At 52.5% G+C, this 18464-nt stretch overlaps 2 protein-coding genes across 3 annotated transcripts in view; one reads left to right on the top strand and one right to left on the bottom strand.

Moving 5' to 3' along the window:
* The window catches only part of TCEA3 (transcription elongation factor A3), a 29871-nt gene extending 26106 nt beyond the window's left edge, over positions 1 to 3765 (top strand). For both annotated transcript variants that reach the window (XM_084652252.1, XM_084652251.1), the window contains one exon: positions 1332 to 3765. In XM_084652252.1, coding sequence (XP_084508378.1) covers positions 1332 to 1340 — 9 coding nt within the window. In that variant the 3' untranslated portion in view covers positions 1341 to 3765. The remainder of the gene's footprint in view (positions 1 to 1331) is intronic.
* Positions 3766 to 3877: 112 nt separating this feature from the next.
* LOC311510243 (uncharacterized protein) lies at positions 3878 to 18208 on the bottom strand (the record flags this gene model as incomplete). Its single annotated transcript, XM_084609768.1, has 7 exons — positions 3878 to 6286; positions 7482 to 7710; positions 8239 to 8331; positions 13018 to 13139; positions 14018 to 14206; positions 17694 to 17755; positions 18091 to 18208. The coding sequence occupies 7 exons, from the start codon at positions 18206 to 18208 to the stop codon at positions 6098 to 6100; spliced, it is 1002 nt and encodes a 333-aa protein (XP_084465894.1). The 3' UTR covers positions 3878 to 6097.
* Positions 18209 to 18464: the final 256 nt, after the last annotated feature.

Genomic DNA, 18464 nt, shown 5'->3' with positions numbered 1-18464 from the left:
ATGGCGTTCTAGAATGCAGTGTCCACATCTCAGCCCCCTGCATTAGGTGTTCTGGAACACAGCGCTCTGGTGCCACGCTCTAGAGTGTTATATCCACGTCTCCTTCCCCTGTGCTCTAGAACAGTGGTTCTCAAACAGGGGTCCGGAGCCCACTGTGGGGGCCGTGAACAGGTTTCAGGGGGGGCCGCCAAACCAGGCCACTGTTAGACTCGCTGGGGTCCAGGACAGAAAGCTGAAGCCCCGCCATGCGAGGCTGAAGCTCGGGGCCCTGAGCCCTGCCTCCTGGGGCTGAAGTTGAAGCCTGAGCAACTTAGCTTTGCGGGGGGCCCCTGTGGTGTGGGGCCCTAGGCAATAGCCTTGCCTACTGCTCCCTACCGCCGGCCCTGGCTTTTATATGCAGAAAAAAGTTGTTGTGGCCCAGGTGGGCAGTGGAGCTTTTATAACATGGCTGGCGGGGGGGCTGTTAAAAGTCCTGTCGGCAGTGCTGCCCAGCTAAGGCGGGATAGTCCTGTTCCGACACCGCGCTGCACCCCGGAAGCGGCCAGCACCAGGTCCAGCTCCTAGGCAGGGGAGCCACGGGGCTCTGCCAGCTGGGTGGTGCCTGCAGGCGAGAGCTGCGTGGAGCCACTTGCGGGCCTCTGCCTAGGAGACGGACCTGCCGCTGGCTGCTTCTGGGGCGCAGCGCAGTCCATGGTGCCAGGACAGGCAGGAAGCCTGCCTTAGCACCCACTCTGTGCCGCTGACTGGGAGCCACCCGAGGTAAACTCGTGCCTCAACCTTGCGCCCCAATCCCCTGCCCCAGTCCTGAGTCCCCCCCAAACTCGGAGCCCCTTCCTGCACCCCAAACCCCTCATCCCTGGCCCCAGCCCAGAGCCTGCACCCCCAGCCCAGAGCCCTGATCTCCTCCTGCACCCTAACCCCCAGCCCAGAGCTCCCTCATTCCCGGCTCCACCCCGTAGCCCTCACCCCCGCACCCCAATCCTCTACCCCAACCCTGAACCCCTCCCACACCCTAAACCCCTCATCCCCAGCTCCTTTGGGTCGCCGGCATCAACAGTTTTTTTAAACTGGGTCGCCAGAAAAAAAGTTTGAAAACCACTGGTCTGGAACTCAGTGCCTGTTTGTCATCCCCCTCCAACCTAAAATACACCAGCAAGTGTCCTTCTGGATTCCTGAATCTCATTCTCTCTCTCTCTCTCTCTGCACCCTCCAGCAACGGGAGCCCACTCCTGAACCGACCCTGGTCTCTTTAGTGGTGTTTTTGCTAGAAGCTTAGTTAGCCCCAGCAGGAGAGGAGTCACTCACTTGTTCCCTCCTGTGTTGTCTTCCAGTTCTGCTGAGGCCGCTCCTGTTTGCACCCGGGCCACCCGCGGAGACGATGCAGCCAGACGGCAAAGGATTATCTCTGACCATCTAAATTTGAAACTGGGGGTGGGGGGAGGGGAAGGGAAGAGAACTAACCTGTTGAGAGAGGAGCTGAAAGTCCCTCCCTTTTGGCTCCCGAGAATGTAATGAGGATTCACTCACTGGCTAGAGGGAGGGATTGTTTGGCGTTAGGGGTACCCGAGCCTCAAGCCCAGAAGGTGCGATGCCAGGGTGCCAGCCCCTAGGAGACTCCTCTTTTTTGATGTCTATATTTTGACTGGAGTGATCATTGGAACCCTAGCCTGGAAAGACCTGCTGGGTCATTCTAGTCCATCACCCTGGAGGAAGCAGTGGGTGCGTGGAGCATGACAGAGGCCAGGAGAAATCTGCCCTGCCAGAGGTTTTGGGGTGCTGTTTGTCGAGCTCACAGGAAGTAGCCTAGCAGCAGCCGAGGTGCCCAGCCCCCTCGCCCGTGCTCGTCCCTTTCATTGGCCAGGTTAAGCTGACCCCTGTTTGTTTTTATGAGCTGGGTGATCCCTGAATCTCGGCGGCCTGTCTCTGGCGAATCTCCCTGTTATGCATGGGAGAGGGGCTTTCCAAATCCCAGGCAGCATTTGCTTTCGGAGGCAGAGGCTTCCTACTGTCCCCTGCCCAGGGCAATCCACAGGCCGGTGTGTCTCAAATTGTCATTCCTGGAGTGAAGACTCCCGTCTACCCCCCTCTGCCTGAACCGATCTGGAAGGCAGCTCTCCGGGGCTGTGTCGGCATCAGTCCTCGCACAAGCCACCAGGGGGCACCGAAAGCCCCTTCCACTCTGCCCTTGACAGCACCCTGGGGATGCTCCCGCTCCGGGTTCGGAGCAGGTGGAGTCCTGCTGGCTGACACCCAGGTCCCTGGGCTGCGATGAAGTATTGCCAGGGGTGTGCTTGGCTTCTGGCATGCGTTTTGCACGGACGTATGTGTAACCGGCTGCTGGGAGGGCTGGTCTCCTAACAGATGGCGTTTCGGCTCTGGGATGGGGGAAGTACCATGAGAAGAGACCAGTTCTCCCCTTATTTCAGCCCCACTATAAAGGGCTGTTGGGGGCAACAGGCGCCATACAGGCAGGCAACTGCCACGCTGTTTGGGCTCCCCCAGACCCATAGGCACAGCCTTATAGGCTGCTCTCTGGCTCCCCTGGGCAGTTCTCCATAGAGGATCTACTAGGTATGCATACCCTGTAGAGTTAGCACTCAGCTCCCCTTGTCTTCACCGGGCTCTCGGGCTGCTTTGTGGTGTGTGGATGAGAGGGATTGTAATGGGGTTGAAGGTGGCTGGGAATTAGGGTGCAGTAGAGGAACCAGTAGAACAGGGGGAGCCTTCTCACCCAAATCAGGGCAGACATTCTCTTTACATGTGGGTATTTTCCCTGAGTGTGGTCACAACACACCAAACTCCCCCTGCAAAAACAGCTAACAGAGGGAGATGGACTGCCTTTAATTCCTCCTCTGCTGGCATTTCGGTGGTGCAGTCCTGGAGTATTAATCCTCCAGCCAGCCAGTGAGGGATTTCCTGCCCTTCAGGGGGAAGTCCATTGAATGACAGCGAGCTCCTGTTTTAAAACCAGTGACCCTCCTTTCCTTCCCGAGAAGATGAGAGCTGAAGATGCACAGGGCTTTAGCTGCACCTGTTCGTGGGTCTCTCCTTCCCATTGGTGACTTGTTTTCTGCAAACTGGATATTACACGAAGACTTGATCCTAATTCCCTGCTACACTTGATCCTGGAACCTGATTTTAAACCCCACACCCCGAAGTGCAGTTACTCTTCGTTGTAAATAATTGTGCCCTTTCTTGGCGGCTGCCTCTGTGTATCCTGATTCCAGGTGGGATTGGCCAAGGAAAATTCCAGGCGAGGGAGGCTGTTCTTAACGGTACGCCTGACCCGAGAGGAGCAGGAGTCACATGGGGGGAAGCTGTTATTCAGCGCCACCTCCTACCTTCAGCACCAAACTTTTGGGGGGGTTAACCACTCTGAACTGGGGAGACTTTTGAGCTTCACCGAGCGAGACTGGAAATCACTGGGCCCCATGCTGACAGGCTGAAGGAGGTAGAGGAGTGGCAGGATAGAGAAGAGAAAGCACGGGGGTGGGATGGGATAGAGGGTCAGAGCTCCTGCCACCTCAATCCTGCTCTTATGACCCACTTCAGGCTCAGCACAGACAGGGCTGGGTGCCTGCCTGCTTTCATCCCTTTATCTCCAGCAGTCAGGGGGCCGTGGCGCTAGTCCCCTGCCATACACAGCGTATGGATCAGCCAGCTTTGTTTTCTCTCGAAGATAGAATGTGTCCCTGCTCCCCCCAAAAAAGTGGGGGTGAAAGGGAGAGCAAATCTCCAGCTAGAGCAATAAAGGTGTAAAGAGTGTTGGCTGGGTATTCGTGCTTTCGAACCCCAGCATGCTGGGGACTTAGCCATTCTTACTGTAATGTTATACCTCTCGTGCCTTTCTGCCCAAATCCCGTCACCAACGCGATATGGACAGTGCTGCTGACATGCAGCCAGCTCTGGGGTGGAGGGTAGCAGCCAAGTGGCACACAGAATTGGGAGTAGGGGTCATTTAGGCCAAGGTCTCCAGAGCAAAGTCTACTCCACCGCAAAGTGCCCTGGGATCTTTAACGTTCACACAGAACAAACAGGCCCTAGGTTTGCGTTTGCATAAGTGACTGGGGGTGCCTCGCTTTATGGTGTCTGCTAATGGGCACCTGGTTTTGAGAGGTGGGGGCTGAGTGCTTTCTGAAGGGTTCTCACGCTGAGCACCCCAAAAATGGAGGCATCTGAAACCACAAGCCATTTGTGCCTTCATCTCTGTTAAGGAGGCTGCAATGCCTAGTAGATAGAGCATTGGACTGGGGCTAGTGGGTCCTGCACGCTATTCCTGGCTCTGCCATTGGCCTGCTGTGTGACCCTGGGAAGGCATGTCCCTGCTCCGTGCCTCGATTTCCTTGCTGGCAAAATAGGGCTCACGCTACTGACCTATATTTGTAAATCTGCTGGGAGGAGCTGGGTATTACTATGTTGAGGTCTCCTCTGGCAGTGACTGTATCCACTGGAATTATGCTGATAGATGCGTGAAAGGGGAATGGTGGAACAAAGGTGCCAGTGAGTGGAGGCAGCATCGTCCCATGGCTCGGGCACCAGAGAAGGAGTTGGGAAACCTGGGTTCTAGTCCTGGCTCTGCTGTGCAACCTTGAGCAAGTCACTTCCCTGCTCTGTGCCTAAGTTCCACCCCTCCCCCCCCTTCCAAAGCAAGGATGATGGTTCTGCTCTTCCCTTGTTAAGCATGTGGAGATCTATGGATGAAAGTGTTACATCATTATTAATGGCATGTGGGGTGGGGGATTTTGTGATGGGAATGCCTCTCGTGAGGGAAAAAAAGATAGATTCACCGATTCATTTAATACATAAGCTCCCAAGCGGGTGCGCATGCACCCCCCTCCCCCCCATTCCCTGGGCATTTAGAAGTTGCAGCCTCTTCGAATGAGCTAGATAGGACTGGCCACAAATCATAAAACATGAGTGATATCTTGTAGCGCCAATGAGAGGAGCTGTTAAATAGCCAATTTTCAGGCAGGATTTTTTGGGGCACCTAACACAAGCTGCCTCTGAGATGCTTTTCTGGGTACATGTAATTCCCATTAGATATATGGGGGCTCACGGCCTCTGAAAATCATGCCCACGGTGGCTAAAGGTGGACAACCAAAACAAGTAGCCACCTTTGCACATAAGGTCTAAAGACTCTAGCGAGTGGCTAGTAATGTCTGGTATGTACCAGCCAAGTCATTTTTTTAAATTAATCCCCTGTGGCTTTTTTTATTTTTATTTTTATTTTTTTTGCATTCAGGGGACAGAATTAATTTTTGCAGCCCCAACTGATAAATAAAATAACGTTAGTGTCTTCTCGTGTGACCATCTAGAGCTAGGCCTGGGAGCTGCTTGGCCAGATTTTAAATGTGCTGCCCGCTGGGACCTGCTCCAGTACTAAGGGAGTAACTGAGCCCTGTTGACTTAGCTCAGAGAGGTGGGGAAGAAGCCCACTTAAGAGATTTATGAAACTCTTAGAAATTCTGAAACACAATTAAATGTTGGTGGGGAACTTTTCGTGCCCCTAAAACAAAAACACGGTGCTTCAAGTTCTCAAAGCTTCACAATCCTAAACGCCCCCACAGATTGAGAAGGCCCCACATTCTAGAACCTATCACAGATCAGCTATAACCTTTGTTCCACAAACCCAGACTCATGTGCAAGTCATATAGTAGAACCCCTAGATCACACACAAGCCACACTCTAGATCCCACTCCAGCTTGTGACCATCCATGTTCTAGAACCGTGGTCCAGGCCACACATATCGTCCATGCTCTAGAACCACGCCAACAGAGATACCATCCTAATTCTAGGAAAAACAATGCTCTGAAAGGCTCCCAATTCTAGGACCCCAGGCTCGTCCCATCTCTACAGGCCCTAGTGAAATTCTCCCAAAGCCCAGCATGAGTTACATCTTGTTTGGTTCAGACAGACTAGAGTAAGTTCTAGATCAACATTGCTACCAAAACATCAGTGGCTTCACCCACGGGGAGAGAGGGAGCACTGAGGCTCTGTCTCTAGGGTTGTCCCATCTTCCCCCGGTGCCTTGAGGAGCTGGCAGGAAGCTGAAGGAGCTGGCAGTATCCTGACACGCGTGTGCGTGCCCGGGGCTTGGCTAGGTGTCACAAGCCAGCGCAGCCAGTCTCTGCTCCAGTGACTTGTACAGTGGTGAGTTCAGGAACCGGGGGTAGGAGTCTCGGTGCATGAGAGTGTAGATTTGCCCCTGGGCCTCGTTGCACATCTGCGCACTGGGCCTCGCCAGGGACCTGTTGATTGACTCGCGCACACTCGCATCGATGCTGACCTGCGGAGGGAGACGGGCAACGCTCTTGAACCCAGGGACCAGGACTCCTCACACAGCGGCTCTGCTGGGATGCCCTGGCTGTCCAGGGCCCTGCCAAGAGCCCTTTGGAGAATCATAGAATATCAGGGTTGGAAGGGACCCCAAAAGGTCATCTAGTCCAACCCCCTGCTCGAAGCAGGACCAATTCCCAGTTAAATCATCCCAGCCAGGGCTTTGTCAAGCCTGACCTTAAAAACCTCTAAGGAAGGAGATTCTACCACCTCCCTAGGTAACGCATTCCAGTGTTTCACCACCCTCTTAGTGAAAAAGTTTTTCCTAATATCCAATCTAAACCTCCCCCACTGCAACTTGAGACCATTACTCCTCGTTCTGTCATCTGCTACCATTGAGAACAGTCTAGAGCCATCCTCTTTGGAACCCCCTTTCAGGTAGTTGAAAGCAGCTATCAAATCCCCCCTCATTCTTCTCTTCTGCAGGCTAAACAATCCCAGCTCCCTCAGCCTCTCCTCATAAGTCATGTGTTCCAGTCCCCTAATCATTTTTGTTGCCCTTCGCTGGACTCTCTCCAATTTATCCACATCCTTCTTGTAGTGTGGGGCCCAAAACTGGACACAGTACTCCAGATGAGGCCTCACCAATGTCGAATAGAGGGGAACGATCACGTCCCTCGATCTGCTGGCAATGCCCCTACTTATACATCCCAAAATGCCATTGGCCTTCTTGGCAACAAGGGCATACTGCTGACTCATATCCAGCTTCTCGTCCACTGTCACCCCTAGGTCCTTTTCCGCAGAAGAGAGACCCCAGCCTTTCTCGGGCACTGGCATAGATGGTTCCAAAGTGCCGTGAGCTGCTGTGACCTGGCAGCTAACTGTGAGACCGGGACAGCTAACTCAAGGACCTACCCATTCCAAATAAAGTAGGGGTCAACTCTACAGCCAGAAGCAACTGCTGCAGGGAAGCTCAGCTGGCTGATGTCAGAGGACCACTTGCTTTGGAGACGGTCCCATTGCTGGGGCGTCAGGTGCAAGGAGACACTCTATGCTGCCCTCCCCCAATATTCAAGGCAGTGCCTGGTGTTTAGGGCCTTGTTTCCCTGGTGTTGCATTACATTGTAAGGTGACAACAATGGGAAGGCATAAGCTGGGAGCGAGGTCCCCTGAGCTGCCTCCCAACAGGGCGGTGGCAGACCTACCTCCCTTGGGGACAGGATAGAGATGTAATCCAGGTAGATCTTCTTGGCTTTCTCGCAGACCTGCTCCTGGCTCTGCTCCCTCTTGAGCTCCTCGCAGGCCAGCCAGAAGGCCATGTTCTCGTCGCTGTGCTCCGTCCGCAGGAACTCCATGAAGACGCTCCGGCCAGCCGGGCTCGCCAGCACGCAATCAAACGAGCGCTTCCAGGAGGCCGCTTCTTCTACAGTGAGCCTAGGAGACGAGGAGAGAGTGAGCGAGAGAGACGTGACCTCTAGACAGAGTCCTGGCAATTGCATGACCTGTTCCCTTCTCAGTACCCCACCCCTCCATCCCCTGGCTGCTATCCATCCCTGACTCAACTCAGTCTGTGCAGGACCTGCCCCAACTCCCTGCCCAAGCCACCTGCTCAGTGGCACGCAGAGTGCCTATCCCAACTCCTGGGCTGATGGGGCTGACCGTGTGGTACTCCCTGGCCCTGCTGCCCCGGATCATCCCCAACTCTTTCCCGTGGCAGAGCCAGAACTAAGGAGATGCACGGGACAGTGTTCCTGGGAGATAAACCTGACCTCAACCTTTGGACCCGATCTGAATGTTCCCCACATCTCATATGTTCCGACCCAGGGGATCAGCTCAGACCCAAACTTGGTGACTTTAATTTTTAAAAAGAGCCACTTATTGTTCTTCCTTGTATTCCAGCTTCTGGTCGCTATCTGAGGCCCGTCCTCCTGCATGGTGCATTTTGGGTGGCGTCAAACATACCTTTCTTCGAAGGGCGGGGGGATCTCCAGCTGGGAGACACTGGATGTCTTGTGCCCGAACCGGTCTCTTTGTCTCCTTCTCACCATCCAACTCCTGAAACAGACGGACGTGGAATTTGTGGTGGAGAGTGGCAGGGATATTTTATCTGTGTTAACAAGGAGGATCCAAGCCCTAAACATGGTTCCCAAGTGGACCGGTAACCATGCAGATTTCTCTGGGTTGGAGTAACAAACCTGTGAGTCTCGTTAGAGTTGGTATGGCAGGACCCATTTTTTCATTTTCTCAGTTGTGACAAAGTTCCTTCTCTGCCTCCGTGGGTCCTGCGCTTATTGGCAGATTTGCTCGCCTCAGAGATTCACGGCAGCCCTCAGTTTGGTCACTCATGCTAGTGGCTCAAACCTGCCGTCCACTCAGCTAACCTCATAACTGGCCAGCGTGGGGGAAATGGAGAACAAACCCTGCAGTCTCTGTGTTCCACCTAGTGGGTCAGGGACAGGGCAGATCCCTTTCCAATTTAGACTTTCCCTTCTGGTGTTTCTCACAGACCAGGTCAACTCCTCCTACGTCTGATCAGGGGCCCACGCTCTACACCAGGTTCCAGCCCAGGGCTCTGTGGATAGCAGCTGTCCACAATGTTCCCTGTATCAGCTGCGTGACAGCTACAACTCCCTGGGCTACTTCCCCATGGCCTTTGCCCCAGCACTTTCTTTATCCTCACTGCAGGATCTTCCTCCTGATCACACTTGAACTCTTCACTCCTCCAGCAACACACCTTCTCACTCCCTGCTCCTGGCACACTCCCCTACTAACTGATGGGAGGTCCTTTTAAACCAGGTGTCCTGATTAGCCTGCCTGCCATAATTGAATCTAGAAAGTTCTTAATTGGCTCCAGGTGTCTTGATTAGCTTGCTTGTCTTAATTGGTTCTGGTAGGCTCCTGATTGCTCTAGGGGCAGTCCCTACTCTGGTCACTCAGGGAATAGGAAACTGTTCATCCAGTGGCCAATATAGAATATCAGGGTTAGAAAGGACCTCAGGAGGTCATCTAGTCCAACCCCCTGCTCAAAGCAGGATCAATCCCCAATTTTTACCCCAGATCCCTTAATGGCCCCCTCAAGGATCAAACTCACAATGCCGGGTTTAGCAGACCAATGCTCAAACCACTGAGCTATCACTCCCTTTGGCTTTGACCAGACTCCTGCACCCCACTGGTCTGGATCTGTCACACTGTATATATGTATCTTCCTACTGTATTTTCCACTGAATGCATCTGATGAAGTGAGCTGTAGCTCACAAAAGCTTATGCCCTAATAAATTTGTTAGTCTCTAAGGTGCCACAAGTACTCCTCGTTCTTTTTGCTGACACAGACTAACACGGCTGCTACTCTGAAACCTGTGAGAATCATTCTGTTGATAAGGGAAGTGGTGTGGCTTGCGGATGGAGTACTAGACAGAGTGGGTTGCAGGAAACCGGGGTTCTGCTCTTGTCTCTGCTAGGTCACCTTGGGCATGTCACTTCCCTTCTCTGTGCCTCAATTTCCCTATCTGTTAAATAGGGTAATGATTTTGATGCTCTTGGTAAAGCACTTACAGATCTACTGATGAAAAGCACTATATAAGAGAGAGGTATTATTCTCAATGTGGGGGCTCCATCTATTTTCTGTATCCCTCCTTTCCCTGCTGTGTCTGCTCAGCCACACTGAGGAAAAGCCCCATTGTTTGTTTGATAACTAACAATAATTACTTAGATTGCAAGCTCTTTGGGACAAGATCTGTCTTTTCATTCTGTGTGTATATGGTGCCCAGCACAATGGGGCCCCAATCCCTGACTGGGACTTCTAGGCCTCTGACCTCTCTATTCCTACTCGAGATTCTCCTGGTGATCACATTCGCTCTTTCGGCTACAGCTTCACACTGGGAGCTGATGTTCAGTTGATTATCCACCACCTTCCCCAAATCTTTTTCAGAGTCACTGCTTCCCAGGATAGAGTCCCCTGTGCTGTAAGTACGGCCTATATTCTTTTTTCCTACATTTACATTTGGCCATATTAAAATGCATATTGTTTGCTTGCGCCCAGCTTACCAAGCGATCCAGATCACTCTGAATCAGTGACCTGTCCTTTTCACTATTTACCACTCCCCCAATTTTTGTGTAATCTGCAAATTTTATCAGTGATGACTTTATGTTTTCTTCCAGGCCATTGATAAAGATGTTAAATAGCATAGGGCCAAGAACCAAACCGGGAGCCCACCGGAAAGAGACCTGCTCAGTGACCATTCCCGTTACAGTTACTTTTGAGACCTTTCAGTTATCTAGTTTTTAATCCATTTAACGTGTGCCATGTTCATTTTATATTCTAGTTTTTTAATCAAAATGTCGTGCTGTAGCAAGACAAACGCGTTACAGAAGTCTATTATGACAACACTATTATCTTTATCAACCAAACTTGTAATCTCATTAAAAAACAATGATAGGTTAGCCTGACAGTACCTATTTTCCATAAACCCACACTGATTTGCATTGATTTCATTACCTTCCTTTAGGTCTTTATTAATCATGTCCTTTATCAGCTGCTCCATTATCTTGCCTGGGATCGATGTCAAGCTGACAGGCCTATAATTACCTGGGCCATCCTGTTTACCCTTTTTAAAAATTGGCACAACATCAGTATTCTTACAGTCTTCTGGAACTTTCCGAGGGCTCCAAGACTTATTAAAAAGCAACATTAACACTCCAGCAAGCTCCTCAGCCAGCTCTTTTAAAACTCTTGCCTGCAAGGTATCTGGACCTGCTGATTTAAAAATGTCTAACTTTAGTGGCTTGTGTCTAACATCCTCCAAAAATACAAGTGAAAAGTGTGCTAGCATCCCTAGATGATGAGACTGCATCATATGTTTCCCCCCCCCCCAAATACTTAACAGAAATATTTATTGAACACTTCTGCCTTTTCTGCATTACTACTGATAATTCTGCCATTTCCATCTGGTAATGGACCAGTACTATTGTCAGGATTCTTTTTGTTCCTAATATATTTATAAAAACTTCTTTTGTCCTTAACTCTGCTGGCCATAGATGTCGTCCTGCGTCCCTTGGCTTCCCTTATCAATTTTCTACAATTCCTAACTTCTGATTTATATTCATTGCTATCAACTTTCCCTTTCTTCCATGTGTTTATAGCTGCCTTCACTTCCCCTCTAAACTGAGTAGTTTTTTTTAAGCAGCCTGGCCCCTGAATCATGGGATTGTGGCTTTCTGTGTATCTAGTAAGGTGTTCTTAAATGAGTCCCAATTATCATTCACATTTTTCTGACTAAATTCTTCCTCACAGCTGATTTGGCTCAGAGTTGTTTGCAGCTTTGTGAAATTGGCCCTATTAAAGCACCAAGTAAATATATTAGTGGTCTGGACTTTATTTTCATTGCACATTATACATGTAATCAAGTCATGATCACTTGAACTTAAGCTACTGTTATCTTTTAGTTGTGAGATCAGTTCTTCTTTATCTGTTAGGACCAGGTTTAACATAAAATTCCCCCATGTTGGCTGCAACACTTTTTGCGCTAGGTTTCAGAGTAACAGCCATGTTAGTCTGTATTCGCAAAAAGAAAAGGAGTACTTGTGGCACCTTAGAGACTAACCAATTTATTTGAGCATAAGCTTTCGTGAGCTACAGCTCCCTTCATCAGATGCATCCGATGAAGTGAGCTGTAGCTCACGAAAGCTTATGCTCAAATAAATTGGTTAGTCTCTAAGGTGCCACAAGTACTCCTTTTTTTTGAGCTAGGAAATTGTCATCTCTAAGCTTTAGAAATTCCAAGGATGTTTTAGTCCTGCCAGCGTGAGCCCTCCAACATGTGTCACTCAGACTGAAGGCCCCCATGATCCGCAGCCTTTCCCCCCTACACCCTGTAGATAGGTGCGTAAGGAAGAGGTCATCCTCTTCCTTCGTGCGGTTTAAGGGGGCTGTGGCTGACACCAACTAATACCCCATTTCATGTTTTATCGATTAGGACATAAGCATTCAGGATCATTTGCTTTGGAGTTATCAGTGACTTGGAAACCCTTTTTGACGTAGAGAGCTACTCTCCTTTTGCCCACTCGATCCTTCCTAAATCAGTTCTAACTATTGATTTGAACATTCCAACGTGAATAGCTCTCCAGCTGACAGCACCACCGGAGCACTGAAATGCAGACACCTCTAGGGTCGTGGACGACACCCACCCACCAGACATCATGCTACACACGAATGGGGCCACAGCCAGGACACCAAATCTTTACTCTTACCAGTAAAGACTGTGGGATCTTTAGTGTTCAGTAAATCAGACAGGGCCTTGGTATTACAGGCCTCATAGGCGCGGGAACTAGGGGTGCGGGGGGTGCTGCAGCTCCCCTCAGTTTTTGCACGGGGTCCCAGCTGCCAGCTCCATGCCTAGGGCTCCGCTCCCAGACCCGCATGCGGGGTTTCAGCTGCTGCCGGACCCGAGCTTGGGGCTCTGTTGCCAGCCCCAGCTGTGGTCCCAGCCTTGGCCCCTTTACCTCTGTCTGTGTCCCCTCCCCATCCCGGAGCCACGGCCCAGTCCTGGCCCCGGCTCTGGGGAGAGGGTACACAGACAGGGGTAAGGTGAGGTGCAAAGTAAAAAGTTTGGGGACCACTGGCTTTCAGCACCCCCACTGTAAAAATTGTTCCAGCGCCACTGAAAGGTCTCATCCGAAAGAGCCCCACAGGGGTAAAATGCATGCCCCTCAAGCCTCTAATGCTCGCCCTCTCCGAGCAGTCACCTTAAGCAGCTGCTGCAGCAGCACCAGCAGAAGCAGCAGAGTTTGGGGCCACAGCAGCAGCACCGCGAGTGCCAGGTCTCGGAGAGCCGCCTGCCTTTTTCCGGTGGGCTGGACTCCATTCCCTGGAGAGCGGGGGAGAAAGCAAGGCCAGGAGGATCGCCCACACACAGCTCTCCCACCTTCTCCTAATGGATGCACACCGTGGCCCTGACGAAAAGCAATAGTGCAGAAGGCTAACGAGCCTGGAAGGAGGATCTAGAATGACAATCTAGGATGGTGACGAGACTAAGGGTTTAGAACAAGAAGTGCAAAGAAAGCAGAGACTAGGGGACCACCCCAGGCCATTCGGAAGGGAGGGAGCCATCACTGCCCCCAGAGCATCCTCTACACGGCAGAACACACTCACCCACTGGCCCCCTCTAGGCTGCACCCCACCCCAGGGCACAGGTGACCCTATTTAGATTTGTGGATCCCATTCTGCAGGGACTCTCCAACCAGCCCCCTCCCTCCACACCCTTCTCAAAGGGTCCTTCCGTAGCCCGGAGGGGACGGGCGCAGAATACCACTGGCTCTGCTGGGTAGATTCCCTCGGGGTTAGGGGAGCAGAGGGGACGCTTGCACCCTAAGTCCCACGCCTCAGGGGGGCGCTGTAGTCTCTCGGCAGCAGGCGCGCCAGGGGGGCGCCGCAGTGCCTTCGCTTCCCAGCAGGGGGCGCTGCCGTGTCCCGACGCGGCAGCAGGGGGCGCTGTGCCGAGCGCTGGGTCTCCGGCCCCCGCCGCGGCCCCAGCTGGGCTGCCCGAGCGCTGCAGGGGGGAGCGGGCGCCCCGGCCCCCCTCGCTCCTTCCCCTGGCAGCGGCGGGGGGCAGCCGGCCGAGCCCCTCCGCCGCTGGGCAGCGCCTCCCTGGTTGCAAAGCCCCGGGGCAGCGCCTAGCCCAGGAGCCTGCCCGCCCCCGTTCTCCAGCCCCCCCGCGGGCGAGCCCCCGGGGCGGGCGGTACCTACCTGAGCCCTTGCCGCGAAGGAGCCTGTTTGCTGGGGCTGCCTGCGGAGAGCTCGTGGGGCCGGAGCGCGGCGGGGGCCCGGGGCTCCTTCCCCGCTGGGGCCGGCAGGGGGCGGCCCAACCCCGCTCACGGAGGCGGCGAGCTCGGGGCAGCCGGCAGAGCCCGCCGGCCAGTGGCTTCCCGGGCCGGACTGGGGAGGGGGGCAGGGGCCTCTGCGCCCGCCTGCAGCCCCCAGCACAACCCCCTGCAGCGATTGACGTGATTGGCTGGGTTGCTTTCCGCTAGCAGCCTGGCGGTCTCTCTGCGGTGGCCCCCATGTACCTAGACCGCCAGCCAGATGCTGCTGTGGTCCCCGTGAACCTAGCCCTATGCTGTGCTAGCTGTCCCTTCCCCCCTAGGCACAGCTAGGTAGCTATCCTCAGGCACACCCATCCCTCCCTAGCCACACAGTACCTATGGATCTGTCTATCCTCTGCCACACCACCTATCTATCGACCTATCTATCCTCTTTGTCAGGGTTCCCTCCCCACTCTGAACTCTGGGGTACAGATGTGGGGACCCCCATGAAAGACCCCCTAAGCTTATTTCTACCAGCTTAGGTTAAAAACGTCCCCAAGGCACAAATCCTTCCTTGTCCTTGGATGAGTACTGCTGCCACCACCAAGTGCGTTGGACAAAGATTCAGGAAAAGGACCACTTCCTGTTTCCCTAAAATATCCCCCCAAGCCCCTTCACCCCCTTTCGTGGGGAGGCTTGAGAATAATCTACCAACCAAATAGGTAAAGCAGGTGAGCACAGACCAGCTTCTTGGGTTTTTAGGACACTAAAAAGCAATCAGATTCTTAAAAAACAGAACTTCATAAAAGGGAAAAAAGTAAAAGAAACACCTCTGTAAAATCAGGATGGAAGGTAATTTTACAGGGTAATAAGATTTAAAACATAGAGGATTCCCCTCTAGGCAAAACTTCAACATTACAAAAAATGGATAAACCTCCCTCTTAGCACAGGGAAAATTCACAAGCTAAAACAAAAGATACTCTAACACATTTCCTTGCTATTACTTACTATTTCTGTAAGTTTAAATGTATCATTCACCAGGAGCTAGATTACTTGCTTGGTCTCCCTCTTTGTCTCTGGAGAGAACACCCAAACCCAAAACAAAAACCTTCCCCCACAGATTTCAAAGTATCTTCTCCCCTTATTGGTCCTTTTGGTCAGGTGCCAACCAGGTTATCTGAGCTTCTTAACCCTTTACAGGTAAAGGAGGGATTTTATGCTACCCTTGCTGTAGGTTTCTGACATCTTACCCATTATCTATCTATCTATGCTCTTTCACATCCATTATCTATGTAATCTATCTATCCCAGGCATACACACCGAGCTATCTATCTATGTATCTATCTCCATGCACACCCACCTAGCTATCCCCATCCACTAGCTATCCCTATGCACACATGGCTAGCTGTCCTTGTGCACACCCATCTAGCTAGCTAGCTGTTCCCAGGCACACCCATCTATCTGTCCCCACCTACACCCCTTATCTAATCTATAGATCTGTGCATTTCCATCTGTCTCTCTTTCATCTGCATTATTATTATTCCAGTAGAATCCCTAACTTACAACCCAGTTGGGGACTGAGGAGTTCAGAAAAGCAAAACGTTCATAAAACGGAACATCTTGAAACGTACAGTAGGTCCAATGCAGTATTGCAGGACGGGGCACCGTCTTCGCTTTCTTCTTGCCCTTCGAACCACTGCATAGCGATTTCCAGTACACTGAAGGTTTTGGAATGGGGAGGGATGTTGACTTTTTCTTCACCAGCATTGCTTTGGTCAGGTGATTTTTTTCCCCCTATCAGGGAAATAGGTTTGTGTGACTGGTTGTTCATAAGATTGGGGTTCAGGCAATCGAGGTTCTACGGTATTTATTATGTGTATGGCATGGAAGCCCCAGGACCCCACTGTGCTAGGCCCTGTACAGACACAACTAGTTCTTCCTGGCACTTATTTTGGCATCTATGGGGCCAGCCCCAAACATTACAAAATCATGAGTTAGACACCGGCCAAATTCATGAGATTGGCTTGACAATGATGTGACACTTAAAATAATAATTGCTGGGGTTTTTTCTTTTTTTGCTTTGCCTTCCGCTTTCAGGTCTTGTTCTCCAGCTAGTCTCTGCAACCATAATGGCTAGAAACTTGCTTTTTAAAATACAAAAATTGAGAAATCACAGGGCTCCAGGAGCTGGCGCTGTAAGACTAACATCTCATATTGCAAGAGTTGGCAGTAGTTGACAAGGGGTTAACTGCGTAACTCAGTATTATGGGTTGGAGACATCCTCCCCCCTCTCCCTTTCTTTCTGTTTAGTTAGTGGGCGTCTTCTCACACTCTGTTAAGGGGTCCATAAGGCAGCCCATTCCCAGCCTGCAGTACGGTAAGCAGTGTGCTTCTGGTGCACTGCTTGGTTCCTTTACAAAAGTGCCTATCTTCCTAGCTGCATTCCTGCCCTCTTTAGCGGTGGCTCTACCTTAGGTATTTATCCACCCCCCATCACTGTAGTATCTGAGAGCCTCACAGTCTTTAATGTCTTCACTCACACTAGCCCCATGTTATCCCCATTGCATAGATGGGGAAACTGAGGCACACAGAGTCTGGATGACTTGCCCAAAGTCACACAAGAATTGATGGAGCAGGAAGTGGAACCCACTCCTAAGGTAGAGCCCTAACCACTGGACCATCCTTCCTTTCTCTGGACAGTCCTATGTGATAACAGTTTAAGTACATAAAAGGCTGTTACAAGGAGGAGGGAGAAAAAAAGAACGTTCTTCTTAACCTTGGAGGCTAGGACAAGCAGCAATGGGCTTAAATTGCAGCAGGGGAAGTTTAGGCTGGACATTAGGAAAAAAACTTCCTGTCAGGGTGGTTAAGCATGGCAATAAATTGCCTAGGGAGGCTGTGGAATCTCCATCATTGGAGATTTTTAAGAGCAGGTTGGACAAACACCTGTCCGGGATGGTTTAGATAATACTAAGTCCTGCCATGAGAGCAGAGGGCTGGCCTAGATGACCTCTTGAGGTCCCTTCCAGTCCTATGATTCTATGATCACGGTTCTACGTGAGCCCTCCTGGGATACGGACGGTAACAGTGGTCCCCGTCAGAATCAAAACTCTCCTGCAAAAGTGAGCCCGTCCTCCTAAGCCCCCCAGTGCTGAATAATGAGCACCCCCCCGCCTTGTCACCCCACCTCTTGTATTTGGTAAAGCACCATGCGCTGCTTGGCCCTCAGGTACATGATAACAATTAGTAATAACCCTTCCCCAGTGTGGCCTGTTATGATTCATTGATGAATCTGTCTCCAGGAGCTCCTTTGATGGATGTATCTGTCAGCCGTTAGCCACCTCGCGAAGCAAGCAATCAATGAGCTCAAGGTGCAAAACTCGAGTCAAGGTGAACCCTGAGACAGGGCAGGTGCCGTCTGTAACGTGCCCTGGATAACAACCCACTGTTGACCCATTGCAGAGCTGGTGGTTACACAGCTGGGCTGGTTGTATCGAGCCCCCTCTGGGCTCAGCCGAGCATCCCCATTCCCCGTACAGAGCTCAGGCCGCCTGTAAAGAGGTTAGCCGGGGCTTGTCCCTCTCCGGGGCGGCAGGGAGCCACACCGCCTCACTACGCACCGTTGATGTCTTGGGGGAATTAGTCCGGCCGCGGGAGTCTCCCTCGGCGGCCCTTGCGGCAACTGCAAGAAAGCACAGTAAGCCCGGGCCCTCGGTCAGGGTGGGGCAACAGCAAGTCAGGCCCTCAGTCAGGGCTGAGCCGTAATAGTACAAATAGTATCAATAAGCCCAGGCCCGGGGCCAGGGCGGGGCAAGAAGGAGTCAGACGTGCAGGCCCTCGGGCGGGGGCTGAGCGGTAGCAATGAGCCCAGGCCCTCGGACAGGGGCTGAGCAGTAGCAGTACCAATAGTAGGCCCAAGCCTCCAAAGGGCCTGGGAGAGGGGGAGGACGGCCACCCGCGAGTTGGGTGGCAGGGGGAAGGCAGGCCCTCCCACTCCACTGTGTCCCCGCCCGGGACCCGCTGCTGTGTCCGTGGGGATCCTGGCCGCAACACGCTGACGGAGCTCGGGCAGCGCGGCAGCCAGACGAGGGTCGGCTGCCCCCGGGCTGCTTCCACACTCCCGCTCTGGAGGCATCTGGGTCACGGTGGTGTTCTCCGGGGGGGTCCAGCACCATGGTTCCTCAGGGTAGTTGGTGAGAGGCAGGGCAGGGCAGGGCAGGGCAGGGCAGGGCAGGGCAGGGCAGGGCAGGGCAGGGCAGGGCAGGGCAGGGCCCTCCTCCGGACAGCGGACGAGAGGCAGGCCGGGGGCATCTGGCCTCTCCGGCGGCTGTCTGTCCAGTGAGCTCCGAGGTGGAGCCTTTATACTTCCGGGGCGCCGCCTGACTCTGAGG

The sequence above is a fragment of the Lepidochelys olivacea genome (assembly GCF_965140295.1).
Source record: "Lepidochelys olivacea isolate rLepOli2 genome assembly, chromosome: 19".
Lineage (NCBI taxonomy): Eukaryota > Metazoa > Chordata > Testudines > Cheloniidae > Lepidochelys > Lepidochelys olivacea.
Note: the sequence above shows the minus strand (reverse complement) of the source record. Positions and strands in the feature narration are given on the sequence as shown.